The sequence below is a fragment of the Notechis scutatus genome, chromosome 1 (genome assembly GCF_049901735.1).
Source record: "Notechis scutatus isolate UNSWTSFEM ecotype Mainland chromosome 1, rNotScu1.2, whole genome shotgun sequence".
Classification (NCBI taxonomy): Eukaryota; Metazoa; Chordata; class Lepidosauria; order Squamata; family Elapidae; genus Notechis; species Notechis scutatus.
In genome coordinates this window covers 35659080-35675257 of record NC_142009.1, presented here as the reverse complement: position 1 = coordinate 35675257, position 16178 = coordinate 35659080, and the positions used below count along the sequence as shown (strand labels likewise).

The following is a 16178-nucleotide window of genomic DNA, read 5'->3' as shown; positions in this document are numbered from 1 at the left end:
CAACATAAGATTTGTTTCTTTAACCACAAGCTACTAAGTTTCAACTGCCTGTTTACCCAAGGCACCAAGCTCCATCAGAGTCTACAAACTACAGTGGCTGAATTCACAGTTGAATTTGTTTATACACAGTTGAATTTGTTATACACATTTGTTTATACCTTATTTGTAGCTCAGTATATTGCATGACCTGAATAGGGTCAGATACTTTTCGGAATATAGCAGAATTGTAGTCTAGATTGGCAAGTTGGGGAAAAAAATATAAAAAGAAAGCAATGGCAAGCTACTCACTTATGTGGTTATGATGCGTAGAAGTTGATTTAAAAGTCTTCCCTTTGCATTCTGTAAATTATCTTGGCTGAACTGTATTGTTAAAAAAGTTTTTGATTCCTTAGCAACAGAAAGTTACTAATTTTACTAATAATAATAGTGTAAATGTAGTCTCCCACACTAAAGTTAGGCTATTCGGGTGCAGAGTGATAGCTTTAATCTATTAGAACAGTGCCCCCCAACCTTTTGAGCACCAGGGACCGGTTTCATGGAGAAGTTTTTCCATGGACTGGAAGGGGCATGGTTTGTGTGCTGCTGCATCCCATGAATGGGGCTTTGCTTGTTTGTGCAGCCCAGTTGCTGGCATGCCACTGATTTGTGCCCATCCATCGATCGAGGGTTGGGGACCCCTGTGTTAGTGAATACCTATCATCCTGATATGGTCACTAATCTTCCTGGCAATAGCAGAATTCCACTGCGCCTCTTACAGAGAGAAGAGTATTTTCCAATCTTTACAGTGAAATATGAACCTAGCAGATCACAATGCAGTAAATTCCATAGGTAACAGGCCGCCCTTTTGTAACATTTTACATAATTCATGTGATGATATAATTTGTATAATTTTTGTGTCAGTTCTATTTGTATAATTTATAACATTTGTATAATATCGCACAAATGAAATAAATTGAGCAATGACAGTGTTTGTTTTATCAAGATCTGTGAATACCATACCCACTTATCCCAATTAGTCAATTAAAACAAGCTTTCATTGTACATTATCTCAACCAATTTGAGATGCAAATCCAAAATCAAGTTTGCAGGGTAGCAGCACTTATTCATAATACCAGAGTATCTATGATCAGAAACTAGCTTGCTGGTGATCATTGCTTATGAGTGTTTCTCCAAACAGAAGTGTTTTTCCTTGGAGGTGAAAGATATTTTCAGATGTTACTGTACTGGCATAGCATAGCTTCCGATAGTTACAGCAACAAGGAAGAGCATCCTTTCAGTTGTCACCTGTAGAACACAGGAGAATTTTGCAGCATGCCAGCAGCAGCTCTGACTAAAGTGACTGAGGCTTTCAATTGGACATAATGTGCAGTTATACAAATCATGGGAAGGGGATATGTTGGTTAGCAACTCAGTTGTGATTAGAGGACCTTTTGGGCAGTTTTCAAGGACATGTACACAAGCCTTTTGTTGATGCTATCAATCTGCTTTTGTTTTTACTGCTATAAAACAATCACTTATTTACTGTTGTTGTGTCTTAGTCCATAAGGTTTATCAGTTAGGGATCCTTTCTTAGCCTTGTAGCTGATTAGACTTTCCCCTGTTGGGAGGGGAGACTAGGAACCCCAATGATAGCATGATCTGTGCAACTTTTTGAGACTTTGGCAACTCAAGTGGTTGGAAAGCCTAAATGTAATATAATAAGAAAGATACCAGGCATTCAGAAAAGCGGACAAGTGATTCACAAGACAGAGTAAGTCAACAGCAGCCAAGGACTCTTGCAAAAGGACTAGTGCAAGCAGATATCAAAAAGTTACTTCTTCATTCTGAAGCTGATATTATTGATAGTACAATTTATTTTTAAAAGAACAAGAAAAAAATCCTGCATATATCTGTTAATTTTAAAAGCATTTAATGACATAGCATATATTTAACAGATAGGGTAAAAGTCTAGAGGTACAGTTCCATATAACCGAAAGCCAGTTCCAGTACTATCCTGTCTACAGGCCCAGTCATTGAGAATTCATTCCTATTAAATGTAATTTTTTTCGATTGTGCAGTAAGATGAAAATTGTTCATTACAATAGTTACAGGTGACAGAGAAATGCACACTATGTATCAAAGAGCAAAGGTAATGGAGCAAAATTATAACACAGTGCAGCAGCTGACAAGCAAGTTAACCATTGGAATAACATTACTTTTTTTTCCAGTAAATGCTTTAATTCCACTTTTACACTTAGTCAATGATTTTAAAAGGGTTTTTTTTTTAATTATACATCTAGTCTTATACTTTTACTAGAATTATCTGAAACATACAATATAATGTATTTCAGCAAAATAAAAAAAATTACAGATTATTTAAAACCATTATCAGTATGCGAAGTCCTTCTGGTTCAACATTCTTAACTGTCATTGCCAGACGCAGGTGGGGAGATGGGGGGCAAGGAAGCGTCACAATCATGTTAATTATAGCCAGATGCCTGTATACAAATGGTATTGACTGGTAAGTTAATGCCAAGCTGCACTCTATTAGGATAAAGAGAATACACAACCATTGGATTTGCAGTGGGAAGAATCACGGAATGAAGACTCAGCGTAACCGTCTCAGATGGAAGTGAAAACTAAAATGAGCAATTTGTCTCCAAGGGGCAAGTGAACTTTATTAGCTCTGCTGCCTTGCATACCAATAACACAAAGTAGGGGGTGTTATTTTTTTGAAGACAGCCTCAAAAAATTGAGGAACAGTTTCAATACTAAAGCCTAATCTATATTAACTTCACTAAAAAAAAAAAAAAAGGGGGGGGGAGAAATGTGGTTCTCTTTTACTCAACAGTTGCCCAATGCACCTCAGGTATTTATAACTTTAGAATTTTTTGAGTATGTGTTTTTTTTTAAAAAAAAAATGCTGTATAAATAAAAAAAGAAATTAAAATATTGAGGAACATTAGGCACGGAGAGTAATGTATTGGTTCTGAGCTTGCATGCTGGAATTCCACTGGAACGATCAGAGAAGTGCAGTGTGGACAAATAAGCAATGAGTTCACTTCTTTTTTCCAAAAAGGCTGAACCTCTTCTCTTTGTCTTTCTCCCGTTTTCCAGGACTAGACTCACTGGTTACTGTCACGCTGGCTGGCAAGGTCTGGGCACGGTTTGAAGCTGGGGTGCTCTGTGTGCTTGTGGACAACTCAATTTTGTCTGACGAGATGGCAAATGTGATGGCCTGGATCCATGTGTTCATTTCCTCCTTAAAATAAATGTTAAGGTTAACAGGTTTTCTGGGAATCTTAACTCAGCTTGCAGAGTGATGGCCTTAACTGCTTCCCAGCCCCATAAGATCCTTGGCCCTTTTTGTGTGTGTGTACAACCAGAAATAGCAAACACATCTTTCCTGGTAGCTCTATTGCAGAATTGCACCGCTGATGTTACTATGATGCATCCACCTTCTCCTAAATAGTTTTCTTCTTTTGCATCCTGAATCACTGCTTCCTTTCCCTTTTGCTCCCAGGCCAGCATGATGGCTTCCTTTTGGGCTGCTGGCAGGACAAACTGAAAAGCTAATTTTGCTGAGCAAAGCTCAGGCTCAGGAAGAATTCCCCATCTCAGGATCTGAGTTGCAGCCAAGACAGCTTGGTTTAGAGTTCTCCTCTGCCAAGTCAAAGGGAGCCTGGCAGACAATTGACTTCCCCTCTCAGCTGCTACATCTAACACTGCAGTTTATTCTCTCGATCCCCACACTGGATTTAATGTACATGCCTCTATTGTTGGTGGAGAGGGAACTGAAATTAACACCACTCTGAGGTAGTCTCCAGATTGAGTACAAAGACTCATAATTTCAAAGCTGGGAGCTTGTTCAATGAAGAAACTGCAATTAACTTACTTGATCATGGGCTCTGCCTAGGGATAATCCCCAACAGGTTGCCTTCTGCAGCTGTGTGGTGCAGTTTTTCCACACATGCTCCTTTTTCTAGCTTCTGAACTGTCATGTCAAACAGATAGCTACACCTATGGCTATATTTGCAATTGGAGGAACTAAAAGCCCAGAGGCAACTGCTCAAGATGGCAGAGCAGTTATCCCTAGGGGCTTGTACTTCTTTTAGCTTAACACAGGATAGCTTTTGCATGTAGGGACAGCTTTGGGATGGTCTGATGTATGACTTGCTTACCTTCCTGGACGAGAGCAATTCATGGCTGCTCAGTTCTGTAAAAGGCCCTGGCTCTAACCTGATGAGCACCGTCCATCTCCAGGCTTCCTCAGTTATGGTTCCCAGATTTGGTTCCTCAGCTATGGTTCCCAGATCCAGGCAAAGTAGGACTTATTTCTGGCAGTAATTTGGCTTTGCATGAAGGATTGCAAATTTTAAAATGCCTGCATAAGCTGAGAAGCTTGCCAATGATCCCAGACTGCTTGAAACTGGTTTATCTGGGCAGAGCAGGATTAAATTCTCACTAAAGCCAGATTTTTCTGGGCTTGCCCATGACAAACTTTGTGTCTTCCTGGTCATAACCCCCAGGGGAAATGAACCTACAGTTTGAGAGTATCCACATACAGAAACAAAATATTGGTTACACCTTTATTTTAGAACAAAAAGAATGAAAAAAAAAACTTACTTCATCTTTGGCTTGGAAAAGGTACTCATTGCCATCAGTTAACCTGTAATTCAGAAGAAATTCACATTTGAATCAAGCAAATATTTCTGTTACCAAAGTGAGAGTTATATGAGATGGAGACCTTGTTCTTGTATCAATAGGTTAGACCAGGGATGTCAAACTCATGGCCCGCAGGCCAGATGCGTCATGTGCTGACCCCGCCCCCGTCTGGTTTAGCCAAGGGGAAAAATATGTCACGTGATGCTGCCATGATGCCGCGAGTTTGACACCCCTGGGCTTGATTGACTGATGTATGTACCATCCATCTCTGCAATATTCACAGTCTACACAAACATATACAAAATATTCTTGCTTTTGTGTTATGGAGGGACCTCCAGCATCCCAATCTGAGATACGCACACTGGATGAGTAGGATCTACTTGAAGAAAGCAACTTAACAAATATGTAGTGCCAAATCATGTAGGACTTCAAAGGTTAAAACCAGGATTCACAAAATATTCCATTCATCTTTAGATTATATAATTTCAGTTTCCACTGAGTAACTACATGAAATATTAGCTATGTTAATGGTGGAAAGTGTTCTGACCCAGGCTTAACAGAATCACGAAACAAACTCCTTGTCCCGAAAAAAACCCTTTTTTATTTGGTTAATGTGAATTCCTGGCATTCACACCCAGAAAAGTTCGGCAGTAAGTCTCCCAAGGTTTATTTGCAAAAACAAACCTTATCAGTCCTTGGAAAGTTGCCAGCAGAGAACTTCTAGTCACAATGCTGTAAAATGAAATACCTGGCAAGGAGTCTCTGTGAGGCAACTCAGATAAGCAAATCTTCACCATAATAAGTGAACTAATTGTCTCCTGCAAACACCACTCCCCTTTTGCTCCTATTTATTTCCTATGGGAAGGGGGCCATTCAGCATTCACTTGTGCCTTTTCTTCCGAGTCGACCCGTTCCTTAGTTGTTCCCTTCTTCTGACAGCTCTGTGCATACGTGCATCTAGAACAGGCTCCAGCTATTCTTCTTCCCCACTTATATCCAACTCTGAAAGCAGGTGATAAATGTTGGATGGCCCTGGCCCTATCTCTGCCTCAGATGCAGAGCACCCATCAGAGCCTTCCCCAGATTCCAGGACTGGCCCAAATTCCTCCCCAACCGAGTCTGCCACCAGCTCCACTGACTGGTGGGCTACAACAGAAAGGTAGGAGAAATCCAAAATACATAATTAGATAATATATTTACTTAGGAGAAACCTAGTGTCACAGAATGTTCAAACTTTCATCTTTTCATTAGGTCAGAAAACGTGGGAGGAAAAGTAGTCCCTATGGACAAATTATAAGATTGTTTTGGAACAGAATGCAATAACATTCAGTTTAATCAAGTGCATTAAACTTTAGAAGATATAAGATTTTTAGACTGAATGTATGAATGTAGGCTGTAAGCTATTGCTCCGCTTAATCTTTTGCCATAGAAATAAAGATTTTTACCGTAACTTGAATACGTGCTTCTTCTTCTTGTACTCTACTGCCACTTCACATACCGCTTCTTTCAGGCTTACAGGGATCTCACTGTGGTATGGAATGCCTGAGGAAGCTGCCTTTGCATCTTTGTAGAAACCCATTTCTTGGTTGTTAATAACACAGTAAACATTATGCCATGATCTTGAGACACAAAAGAAACAGCAAAGCAAGCATTAAAGTCATTGTCACGAACAAGCCCAACTTTCCTCTGTCCTTCTATAATGAAAGGCATTGAGTTATAGGATTTTAGCAGAGAAAAAAGTAGATTCATGTCTAGGAACTATGGGCAGCGTAATTTGGACAAATAGTAATTCCACAGTTTTCCAATATTTTGGCACTCTTTCGAAAGGGATGCTTTTGACATGCAAATCGTCATGCAACTTAGAATTTAAAATTTTGAAACATTTGAAATATTTGAAACACTGAATCTTGAGGTTTTGGTCGCCCAATGTGACAGTGCAGTTGAAGCAATTTATCCTATTGAACCTTTCAGATTCTCAGTTCAAATATATTACTAATCACTGCTATAAGTGATTAAAAGAGAAAACACATCAGAGTTAAAACTTACTTATCATAAAACAGTACATCAGCTGGTTGGCTACCAAATCTGAATGAATAATATGCCTTCATTAGCGTAATGGCAAACAGAAAGAGTAGCAACATATAGGATATTTTAGGTATATGAACATCTGCACAGGAGTGTGTGAACTAATGCAACATGAATGATATCACACAATAATGAAATGCAGCAAATAACTAATAAGAGCAATTGCATAATATGCATGAGCCATTATTTTGGTGTCACTATGGTTTGCCTCAGATAGGATTGCTTGGACAATGAAAAGATGTGTCATGCCCTTATTGGAGTCTGATTCTGAGGGGGAGATTGAAGAGCTGACAGGGAGTGGGAGTGTGGCTCTGGTGGCTGTGGAAGAAACAGGGGAAGGGCACTGTCCGGCTGGGCATTCAGAGGAAGACCAGGGCCACCCCCTCTTCATCCTAGGGCACATATGGAAGAACGGAGAAGGGAGCAACGTGGCTTACAGGAGAGAAAAAGCCCTTGATCCCTTTCATTAGTTGCAGCTGGGAGAACAGGATATAAGAAGGGCATTTGCACATAGCACTTTGCTGGAAGCAAAGCGTGCATTATCTTTGTCGAGGCTTATCTGAGTTTTGGCATCCTCCCAACTGTGTGTGCTTCATTCTCTTTTGGAAGTCTGCAATTTATTATCTGGCCTATTGTGTTAATTACTTCAGTGTGGTTTGTGTTGGTTTTTTTATTTCTAATTTATCTGTACGTTGGGTTCGGACTGCATTTCTTCCCTTTGTAGACTGTTTTTGGAAGAGTTTGATCTCCAGCCTAGGATAACTGAATATAGGGGGCCAAGTTGGAGGTATTAAAGGGACTTTACCCATTTTTGTGACTTTGTTGCTTTTATGCCATGCCCTGGGTCATCACATTTTGCTTCCAGCCACCCATCCAACTTGCTTCTGTTTTACGTGGGGTGACCATGGATTAGCTCAGAGCAGACAATGATCAGCTAGCCCAGCAAGTGGCTCTTTTGACTGTGCAGGTTGCTCAGATGAAAGCTGTCCAGCCATGCCGCAAATGCCCGGTAGCAGTGCCAGATAAATTTGATGGATCGCTGGTCCAATTTCCAGCATTTTTTGGGCAGTGCCAGCTTTATATAAGCCTTCGGCCAGAGGACTACCCCACTGACTGGGATAAGGTGGGGTTTTTGATCAGCTTGTTGTCAGGATCTGCAGCACGTTGGGCGACGCCTCTGTTGACACAGCCCAACCAGTTGTTGGATAATTACGCTGAGTTTTGCCATCAGTTAAGGGCCATGTTTGAGGACCCTATTCGGGCCCAAATGGCAAACAGGTGATTAAGAGAATTGAGGTAGGGGCGAGGCTCGCTCACGGACTATATTGCTGATTTCTGAGTGGTCGCCCAGGACTTGCAATGGAATGAGGCAGCACTGATAGACCAGTTCTAGGAAGGCCTGTCATCAGAGCTCCTGGATGAGTTGGTGCACATTGAATGCCCTCACACCCTGCATGAGCTCATGCATCAGTGCCTTCGTATCGATGCCACAGTTCAGCAGCGACAGACGCGATGACGGAGAACGCATCCATTTCCATCAAGATGGCGGCCCCGTTGGAAGTGCCTCTGGATGAGCCCATGCAGTTGGGGGCTGCCCGACCTCACCTGACCCAAGCTGAAAAGGATAAGAATCGTCACAATGGCCTATGCCTCTATTGCGGCAGCCGAGGCCATTTTGCGGCCAAGTGTCCTGCTAAGGCTCCTAAAGCAGCGATGTCAGCAGCAGCAGGAAACGAGCATTGCCCAGCCTACGGGGGTCTGTAGGTCGGGCTCTAGTGGCATCAGCGCTGCCATCTTCACCCCAGTCATCCTTGGTGAAGTATCTCGTGCTGATAGCGAGTGTGTTCATGCCTGCTCAGGAAGCAGTGGAAATCCAGGCCTTGGTGGACTCAGGGGCCACAACCAATTTCATGGATGCTCATTTTGTCGCGCAGTGGTCCATTCCCCAGCAGCAGGTGTCACTGCAATTATTGGTGGAAACGATTGATGGTCGGCCCCTTCGTTCAGGACCTGTGGTTGCTGCAACCAAACCCCTTCACATGCATTTTGGGCAGCATGTGGAGGAAGCCATGTTTTACATTGCCGCAGTACCTCATTTTTTGGTGGTGCTGTATTTGGAGTGGCTATGGGCCCATGATCCACTGATCGTCTGGTCGTCTGGAGCAGTGTAGTTTCTTGGCAGGAAGTGTGCCACTCATTGCCTGCACACCTGTGCAGGGTATGTGGCTACGCCTGTGAACTTGAATCTACCTGCAGAGTTGGTGGACTTTGCTGACATGTTTGGAGGGAACGAGGCGGATCAGTTGCCCCTGCATCAGTGGTATGACTGTCCGATTGACTTGTTGCCCAATGCTAAATTTTCGGTGGGTTGGATATACTCCCTGTCGGAACCGGAGCTGGCCGTGTTGCGGGACTTTATTCAGAAGAATCTCCGTAAAGGGGTTATCCGGCCTTCTACCTCCCCGTTGGCTGCACCAGTGCTCTTCGTCAGGAAGTAATCGGGGGAGCTACGCCTGTGCTGTGATTACCACAAGTTGAATGCAATCACAATACGGAATCGGTACCCACTTCCCCTCATCCCTGAACTGATTGAGCGGCTTCGTCAGGCTAAGATCTTCACTAAGCTGGACTTGTGTGGGGGCTATAACCTAGTTCGTGTTCATGCAGGTGATGAGTGGAAGATGGCCTTCTGGACACGGTATGATCATTTTGAGTATACCATGATGCATTTTGGCTTAACCAATGCTCCAGCTGTGTTTATGCATTTTATGCACAACGTTTTCCGTGACCTATTAGATCAGTTTGTGGTCATTTATCTGGATGACATTTTGATTTACTCAGCATCCCTGCAGGTACACTGGCAACATGTGCGGTTGGTGTGGCAACACTTGCGAGATAACCATCTGTTCGCTAAGCGGGAGAAGTGCCAGTTCGTACAAACCATGATTTACTTCTTGAGTCATTGTATTTCACCTGTCGGTGTGAAAATGGACCTGGAAAAAGTCGAGTCATTACAGGTGTGGGAACCTCCACAGCGAGTCAAAAATGTGCAGCGATTGTTGGGGTTCAAGAACTATTACCACACATTTATTCCCCACTTTGCTGCCTTGACTGCTCTCCTTTCTAATCTGCTCAAGAAAGGGGAGAAGTTCCATTGGGGTGCTGAGGAGCAGAAAGCTTGGGAGGAAGACTATACTTTCCTGCTATTAGAGGTGGAATGCTGACTTGAAATAGGATTTCTGGGCAAGAGAAAGAAGCCTTACAGGAAAGGAATGAATGTATCCATGACGAATGTGCATATGTATGAGTGTGTTGTGCCCAACTCTTGTACCACACATGATTACAGGGCCAAATAATCTACCTACATATATATTCCCACATGGAGGGCACCCAATTTGAGATGCTTGGTCAAAATAAAATCTGAGATATTTAAAATTTCTCTGTTAATTGCAATAAAATACCTGTTTGAGGCCTTCTTGCTGTGTGATTCCCATTCATGCTTACGATTTAAGAAGCCCTCCATCTGGGCGGAAGCTATTTCTTGTGTTTTAGCTGGAAGAGTGGCAGCAGTTTGAGCCTGAAGGCTGGTCTTGGCTTTGCGATCGCCTGTCGGTGAAGGAACTGGACTTGTCTCTTTGGAACTTGTCCTCTGGTCTGCTGCCCCATTGACCATTTCATTGGTTTCTCTTGCTTCTCCCATCTAAGAAACAAGAGTGAGACTATAACAGCTGCTCAATAAGAAGATATCACAAAAAAGTTTCTTTAAAAAATGCCTTAAATGTTCAGTTGCAAAATTTGTATACTTGGTATCCCAAAGCCTAGATTGCTCAATAAAACTGTTCTCACACTCAGCTGGAGCAACAGGAGGCCAAAGGAATTAGAAGGTATCAATAGATTAGTACCCAATTGGTAGAAGTGAAGCAATGAAGAATGAGAGGGAGAGAACCCATCTGTGAGAGTTTTACTGCACTTGGTACTACTGATTTAGTTTGATCCAGCAAATGCAAACTGTAATCCAACAAGGATTTCTTCACTACTGACTACAGAGAATGTTCTTTGCCATCCCACAACTGGTAATGAGAGATAACTGGTAAATGTGACATTCCCTGAATTGTTGCCACTTCATTTAATATTTTTACTTCTTTGAAACAGTAAGAATCTCACTTTCTTTAAGTTGGGAGAGAGCAGAAGAAACAGGAGCTCAAACAGATTTGTATCAGCTGTGTTTCACACATTAATAAAATTTCTGTAGCTGAATCAGTGCAGTAACTCTTATATTAAGCCAGTGAAGTAATATAGTCAGCAACATTGATAAAAATACCTTGATTTGGCATTGAACCATCTCTTAGTTTCCGCATATTAGCCACCCATTCCCTACTACTATTTCAGTCTTCCCCAAGACAGTATCTGCTATATATTTATTGGGGTCCCAACTCCCATAGGCCCCAACTATTATTTCTAGTAAAGTTTAGGAAATCTGGAGACCATCAGTTTAAGGAATGCTGTCCTATCCCATCCCCAAATTGCCAACATAATCAGAAAGCAACATGCAGAAATTGTGAAGAGGATAGCATGCATTTTCATTATGTCCACCATTCTAAGGAACTTGGATTTTCAAAGATAGACAAGCTTAAAGGGAGGAAGGTGGAATGCAATCAGTCAAAAGTTACAATGTTAATTTTTTTTTCAAAGTCACAATCGCTGGACTTTGGAATTGGGTGGATTGGGTGCTAAAGGAGCCAGAAAAAACACTACAATCACTCAACATCACACTTCTATTTACCCCCAAACAAAGACAGAACCAAGGCTGTGGCCATCACTCGCTTTGTCGGTCATGTTGCCCGTTGTGTTGCAATTGAGTTGCCTAGGAGGGGCCAGCTCTGACTGGTCACTTCTTGAGGTCTTCATCAGCCATTTCATTCCCCTAAATCATTTATACCGGAATCCTGAAAGCTTTAATCTTTCACAGTGGTGGTTTGGTTCCAGTTGGGATAAATAACATTTATTGAGGTTTAGGGATTTTCAGTTCTGTGCCACAAAAAAGCCATTGGTAGCAGCCCAAAAAGGATTACAATACTGCAATGTGGGGATAATTATTAGCAAGTTAAAGCCTAGCACTGCTCAATGCTCTAGTAGTAGATTATGAACATTCTGTGTCATTTGTATATTGGAAACAAGCAAAGTATCAGAAAGGGCATAATTACTACAAACATTTTTGCTGCTTTAGCCAGGCCTGGGATAATACAGAAGCAGCAAAATCATTAGGCAGCAAGCTATACATTTGCCAGTTTAGCTATAATTGTTTGATTAGATTTTTGTAAAAGGTGGTTATCAACTTTCCGGTAACTTCCATCATGGTTTATTTTCTAGTTACAAAGATTACCAGTGTTTCAGAGTACAGAACACCGTCACACAAGAATTGAATGCCTTCAATTTTTTTCCTCCCAGCCTTCGTCTGTACAGTAAAATTATGCTCTAAATAAGGGTGTCTGAGTCTATCTGATCCCCCTACTACTGGCTGAAACAGATTAGTTGCTTTTAAAACTCTATTAATACAGGTAATCCTCAAGTTGTGTTGTTAAGTGAGAAATGTGTTAAGTGAGTTTTGTCCCATTTTATGACTTTTTTGCCACATTTTTAAGTGCATCACTGTAGTTGTTAAATTAATAACATGGTTGTTAAGTAAATCTGGTTTCCCCATTGACTGTGCTTAACAGAAGGTTGCAAAAGGAGATCACATGTCTTTGGGATCCATCATAAATGTGATCAGTTGTCAGGCATCTGAATGTAAATCATGACCATGGGGATGTCAGAATGGTCATAAGTGTGTGAAAAATGGTCATAAGTCACTTTTTAGTGCTGTTGTAACTTCCAATGGTCACTAAATGAACTGTTGTAAGTTGAGGACTACCTGTATTTCTACACTTTGGAGTCATTTAGGGCAGGGGTCCCCAACCGCCGGTCCGCGGACCGTACCGGGCCGCGGAACAAGCCTTACCGGGCCGCTGGTTGCTGGGCGCCGCCATCTTTTTGGTAAAAAGCGCTTCTGGTGAGCTTTTCCGGGTAAGCTCACGAAGCGCTGTTTCGCATAAAGATGGCGGCGCTAGCGCTCGGTGAGCTTTTCCGGGTAGAAAGCCATTTCTACCCGAAAAAGCTCACCAGAGCTAGGCGCCGCCATCTTTTTTATGACGAAACAGCGCCCGTGACGCCACCGAAGCGCCTTTCATATAAAAGATGGCGGCGCCCAGCTGACGCTGCACCGGCCGCGGCGCCCAGCTGATGTCGGAACCGGGCGCGGCCGTCGAAAAGGTTGGGGATCCCTGATTTAGGGGACCCAGTTTGGAACATTAATATTTATATAAATATTATATCTCTTTTCCTCCCAATACCAACACCTACTGTTTTCAAACAGAAAACATACCGGTTCCAACACAGTTTGCAAATTATACTGGGTTGTATTATTTTAGTTTTAGAACTTGGCAATATATTTGTTCTTTTTTCAAAAGCCTTGAAATTTTTGGGGTTAAACACAAACGGTCTAATTTGAAAAGGCCAACTAGGCTCCCATCTGATTCAGCTATGCTATCTTGGCTGTAAATTCTCTCTCCATATATGTACATCTCACAAAGTTCCATTAGAAATAATGGATCCTCATTTGGAGTACATATATACATAATATAAAGTCACTTTTCCAAGTTACACTCACACCCTGTTGGGATAAACTGTACTGAGCGACATGTTTGTCCAGAACTTGTAAACCATTTTGAAGCCTTTAACATCTAGCTTTCATCAAATATCTTTTGTCCAAACCTTCCAAATTCATAAATAGAGCAACGTATTAGTTTTAAACAGAATTCTCAATTCTGAAACTCAGCCAGGCTCCAACATTGAATTTTATCTCTAAAATATTAAATTTTCCCTTAAAAGAGCTAATTACTTGTAGTCTATAATCCATCTATTAAACCAAACAAAAATATGGATAAATATGAATGCTTTTTAATATAGTTACTCTCCCAATATTTATGTCTATTTCTCTGAATGTGAGAAAGTGGTTTCTTTTGAAGAATTGGAAAAACTTACTATGAATTTCCCTAGCATTAAGGAATGGAACAAATACTCCCTTGAGAATATTTAATATTTAATTTACTTACTAGCAGATTTTGAATAAAATTAAGTGTCAATTAAATCAGAGCAGGCAATAAAAGCAGAGAAAATTATAGAACCTGTCCCAATTAGATTCCATAAAGTGGGAAAAGTTAAAATGTTTGTAAAATAAAATAAAATACTTTTTCCTTTTATCATAGTACTGTTAGCCTCTTAACCCTCTATCTACATCACAGACAGTGAAACTGTAAGCAAAACTGGGAGCTGTTGCATAGTTGTTAATTCAACAGCTGATCTCCAGTTGTGACAGTTCTGCCATTTAAATAATCATCGTTATAGATCTTACTCTTGAGCTATAGTTGCTGGCAAAGTAGCTTGATTGTCTGGACAGGCATACCCAAGGTAGTGAAGAAATTGTCTTGGTGTAGATGAGGCTACTGCAGGCATGCCTTGAAGTCTTAGGCACTGAAAAAGTTTTCTAACTGTTTTTCGGTGACAGATATTTTTATGGCCTATTTTTTTTAATTAAATGCTTTGAACCATTAACAGAATACCCCTGAACATATAAACTTATAGGCAAACTATGCATAACAACAAAAAGGTGGAGGGTAAAGAATGGAACTAAATAAACTTTTAATAGAAACATGCTCTGAGCATGCAAAGACAATACCATGGGTGCTAAGGGTTAACAACAACAAAACAGATGGGACATAGGCATGTTATGAATATACATTTTCATCACTGGAAGGTTAATCGCAAGTCAATTTAGTGGTCAGCTTCTTCTTCAGGTTTGCAAATTCTGACTATATGATGCAGTAGGAGGGGGAGAGTGATATCTCTCCCTTGCTTTCAAAGTGCATGAATAAATATTGCATTGTCTTTTTCCTTCTGAGCCTTTGTCTCATTAGATGATGAATAATGAAGAGAGTTGTGGTAATGAAAAGTAACCCATACAATTCTTACAATCAACTTAATTTTGAATGTACTTTTTTACCAAATTATAACCCATGATTAATGGAGAGAACTGAAGCATCTCTCTCTGAGATTAAGATCAGATATAGTTTGTATTAGTTTTCTATTTAATATATAGCCAATTATTTTGAAGCTAAACGCCTCTTAGACACTTGTGGCTAGAATGTACTTCTAGTTACCACATTCTTTAATGCACTTTGAGGGGCAGAGACCAAACAGTAAGTACAACAGAAGAGCAAAATATATTTTAAAAAAACCATTGAATTACATAAAAAATTAAGAAGCTTTATGCCGATATCCTGATAAGAGAAAAGAAGAGATGTGCATGATAATAAAAACAAAAGTGTATTAAAGTATACATCCAAGCTTTCCTGCTTTTCACAAATTCTGCCAGATATTATTTTAATCCTTCCACATGACAAAAGATAACCAGATTTACTAACCATAGTTTGTTAAAGATAATTGTTGGAAACTATAGTTGTAAAGTTTACAAATGAAATGCTTCCTGAAATAAAGGCGACTGAAAGAGAATACATTATGCCAATCTTTCTTAATGGTCTATCTATCATCTATCTATAGAAACCATTCATCTACTATGCCATAATCTGGTTTACAAAATAAAATATTTTAATACATTAATAATTGCACATTATTTAATAAGTATTAATGATATTTAGCAAATTTTGTTCACTGTTTCCAGCTCTATCATTAAGGATACTGAAACAAATACCTCTAACAGATTAGAAGTCATCAAAATATAGCAAATTGAAAATCATTCATATTATTGTATTTCAGTATAATGAATGGAGAATAGGATAATTTTGTCAGCCTTATATGCCAAAATAACGTGGTTGGGTTTGGCTGCTATATAATTTGAATTGAGAAGGAGTTTGCTTTATGAGGGGCAGCAAAATGTTTTTGATTGGCTTTCATTAAAAACAGTTGTGTTCACTAAGAAAATGAAACACAGTTAAAACAAAATGAATAGATGAATAAAATGAACAGAATTACTTTGCATTTCAGCATGTGTATGTAGCTTTCTGATGTTAATTTAAAGCAATAATTGGATTCCAATGGGATGTTCTACTGCAGGTTTCACAAAAAAGTGGATAGGACTACTATGGATAAGTCCAAATTTCTGGAGTAGCATTATATACCAATATAATAGTCATAACTGTACACATACAATATTCCATTGCTTCTTTTTAAAATAATTTAAGGACAGATTAACTAAATTTTTTGTAAGAACATTGCCTCACTCTCTCTAATGCTGGAGCCAGCTCCAAATTATTTTACATAACTTCAACCGAATAAAATTTTCATTCTCTATACATCTTATTTCTTCCCTCTATTCTTCATGATAGTCTTATATG

The 16178-nt window shown here is 40.2% G+C and overlaps 1 protein-coding gene across 2 annotated transcripts in view; it reads right to left on the bottom strand.

The window, feature by feature from the left end:
• Positions 1-1892: 1892 nt before the first annotated feature.
• The window catches only part of SPTBN1 (spectrin beta, non-erythrocytic 1), a 187786-nt gene continuing 173500 nt past the window's right edge, over positions 1893-16178 (bottom strand). For both annotated transcript variants that reach the window (XM_026676704.2, XM_026676705.2), the window contains 4 exons: positions 10191-10429; positions 6090-6263; positions 4606-4648; positions 1893-3241 (listed from right to left, as the gene is read on the bottom strand). In XM_026676704.2, the coding sequence (XP_026532489.1) occupies positions 3038-3241; positions 4606-4648; positions 6090-6263; positions 10191-10429 (660 nt within the window). In that variant the 3' untranslated portion in view covers positions 1893-3037. The remainder of the gene's footprint in view (positions 3242-4605; positions 4649-6089; positions 6264-10190; positions 10430-16178) is intronic.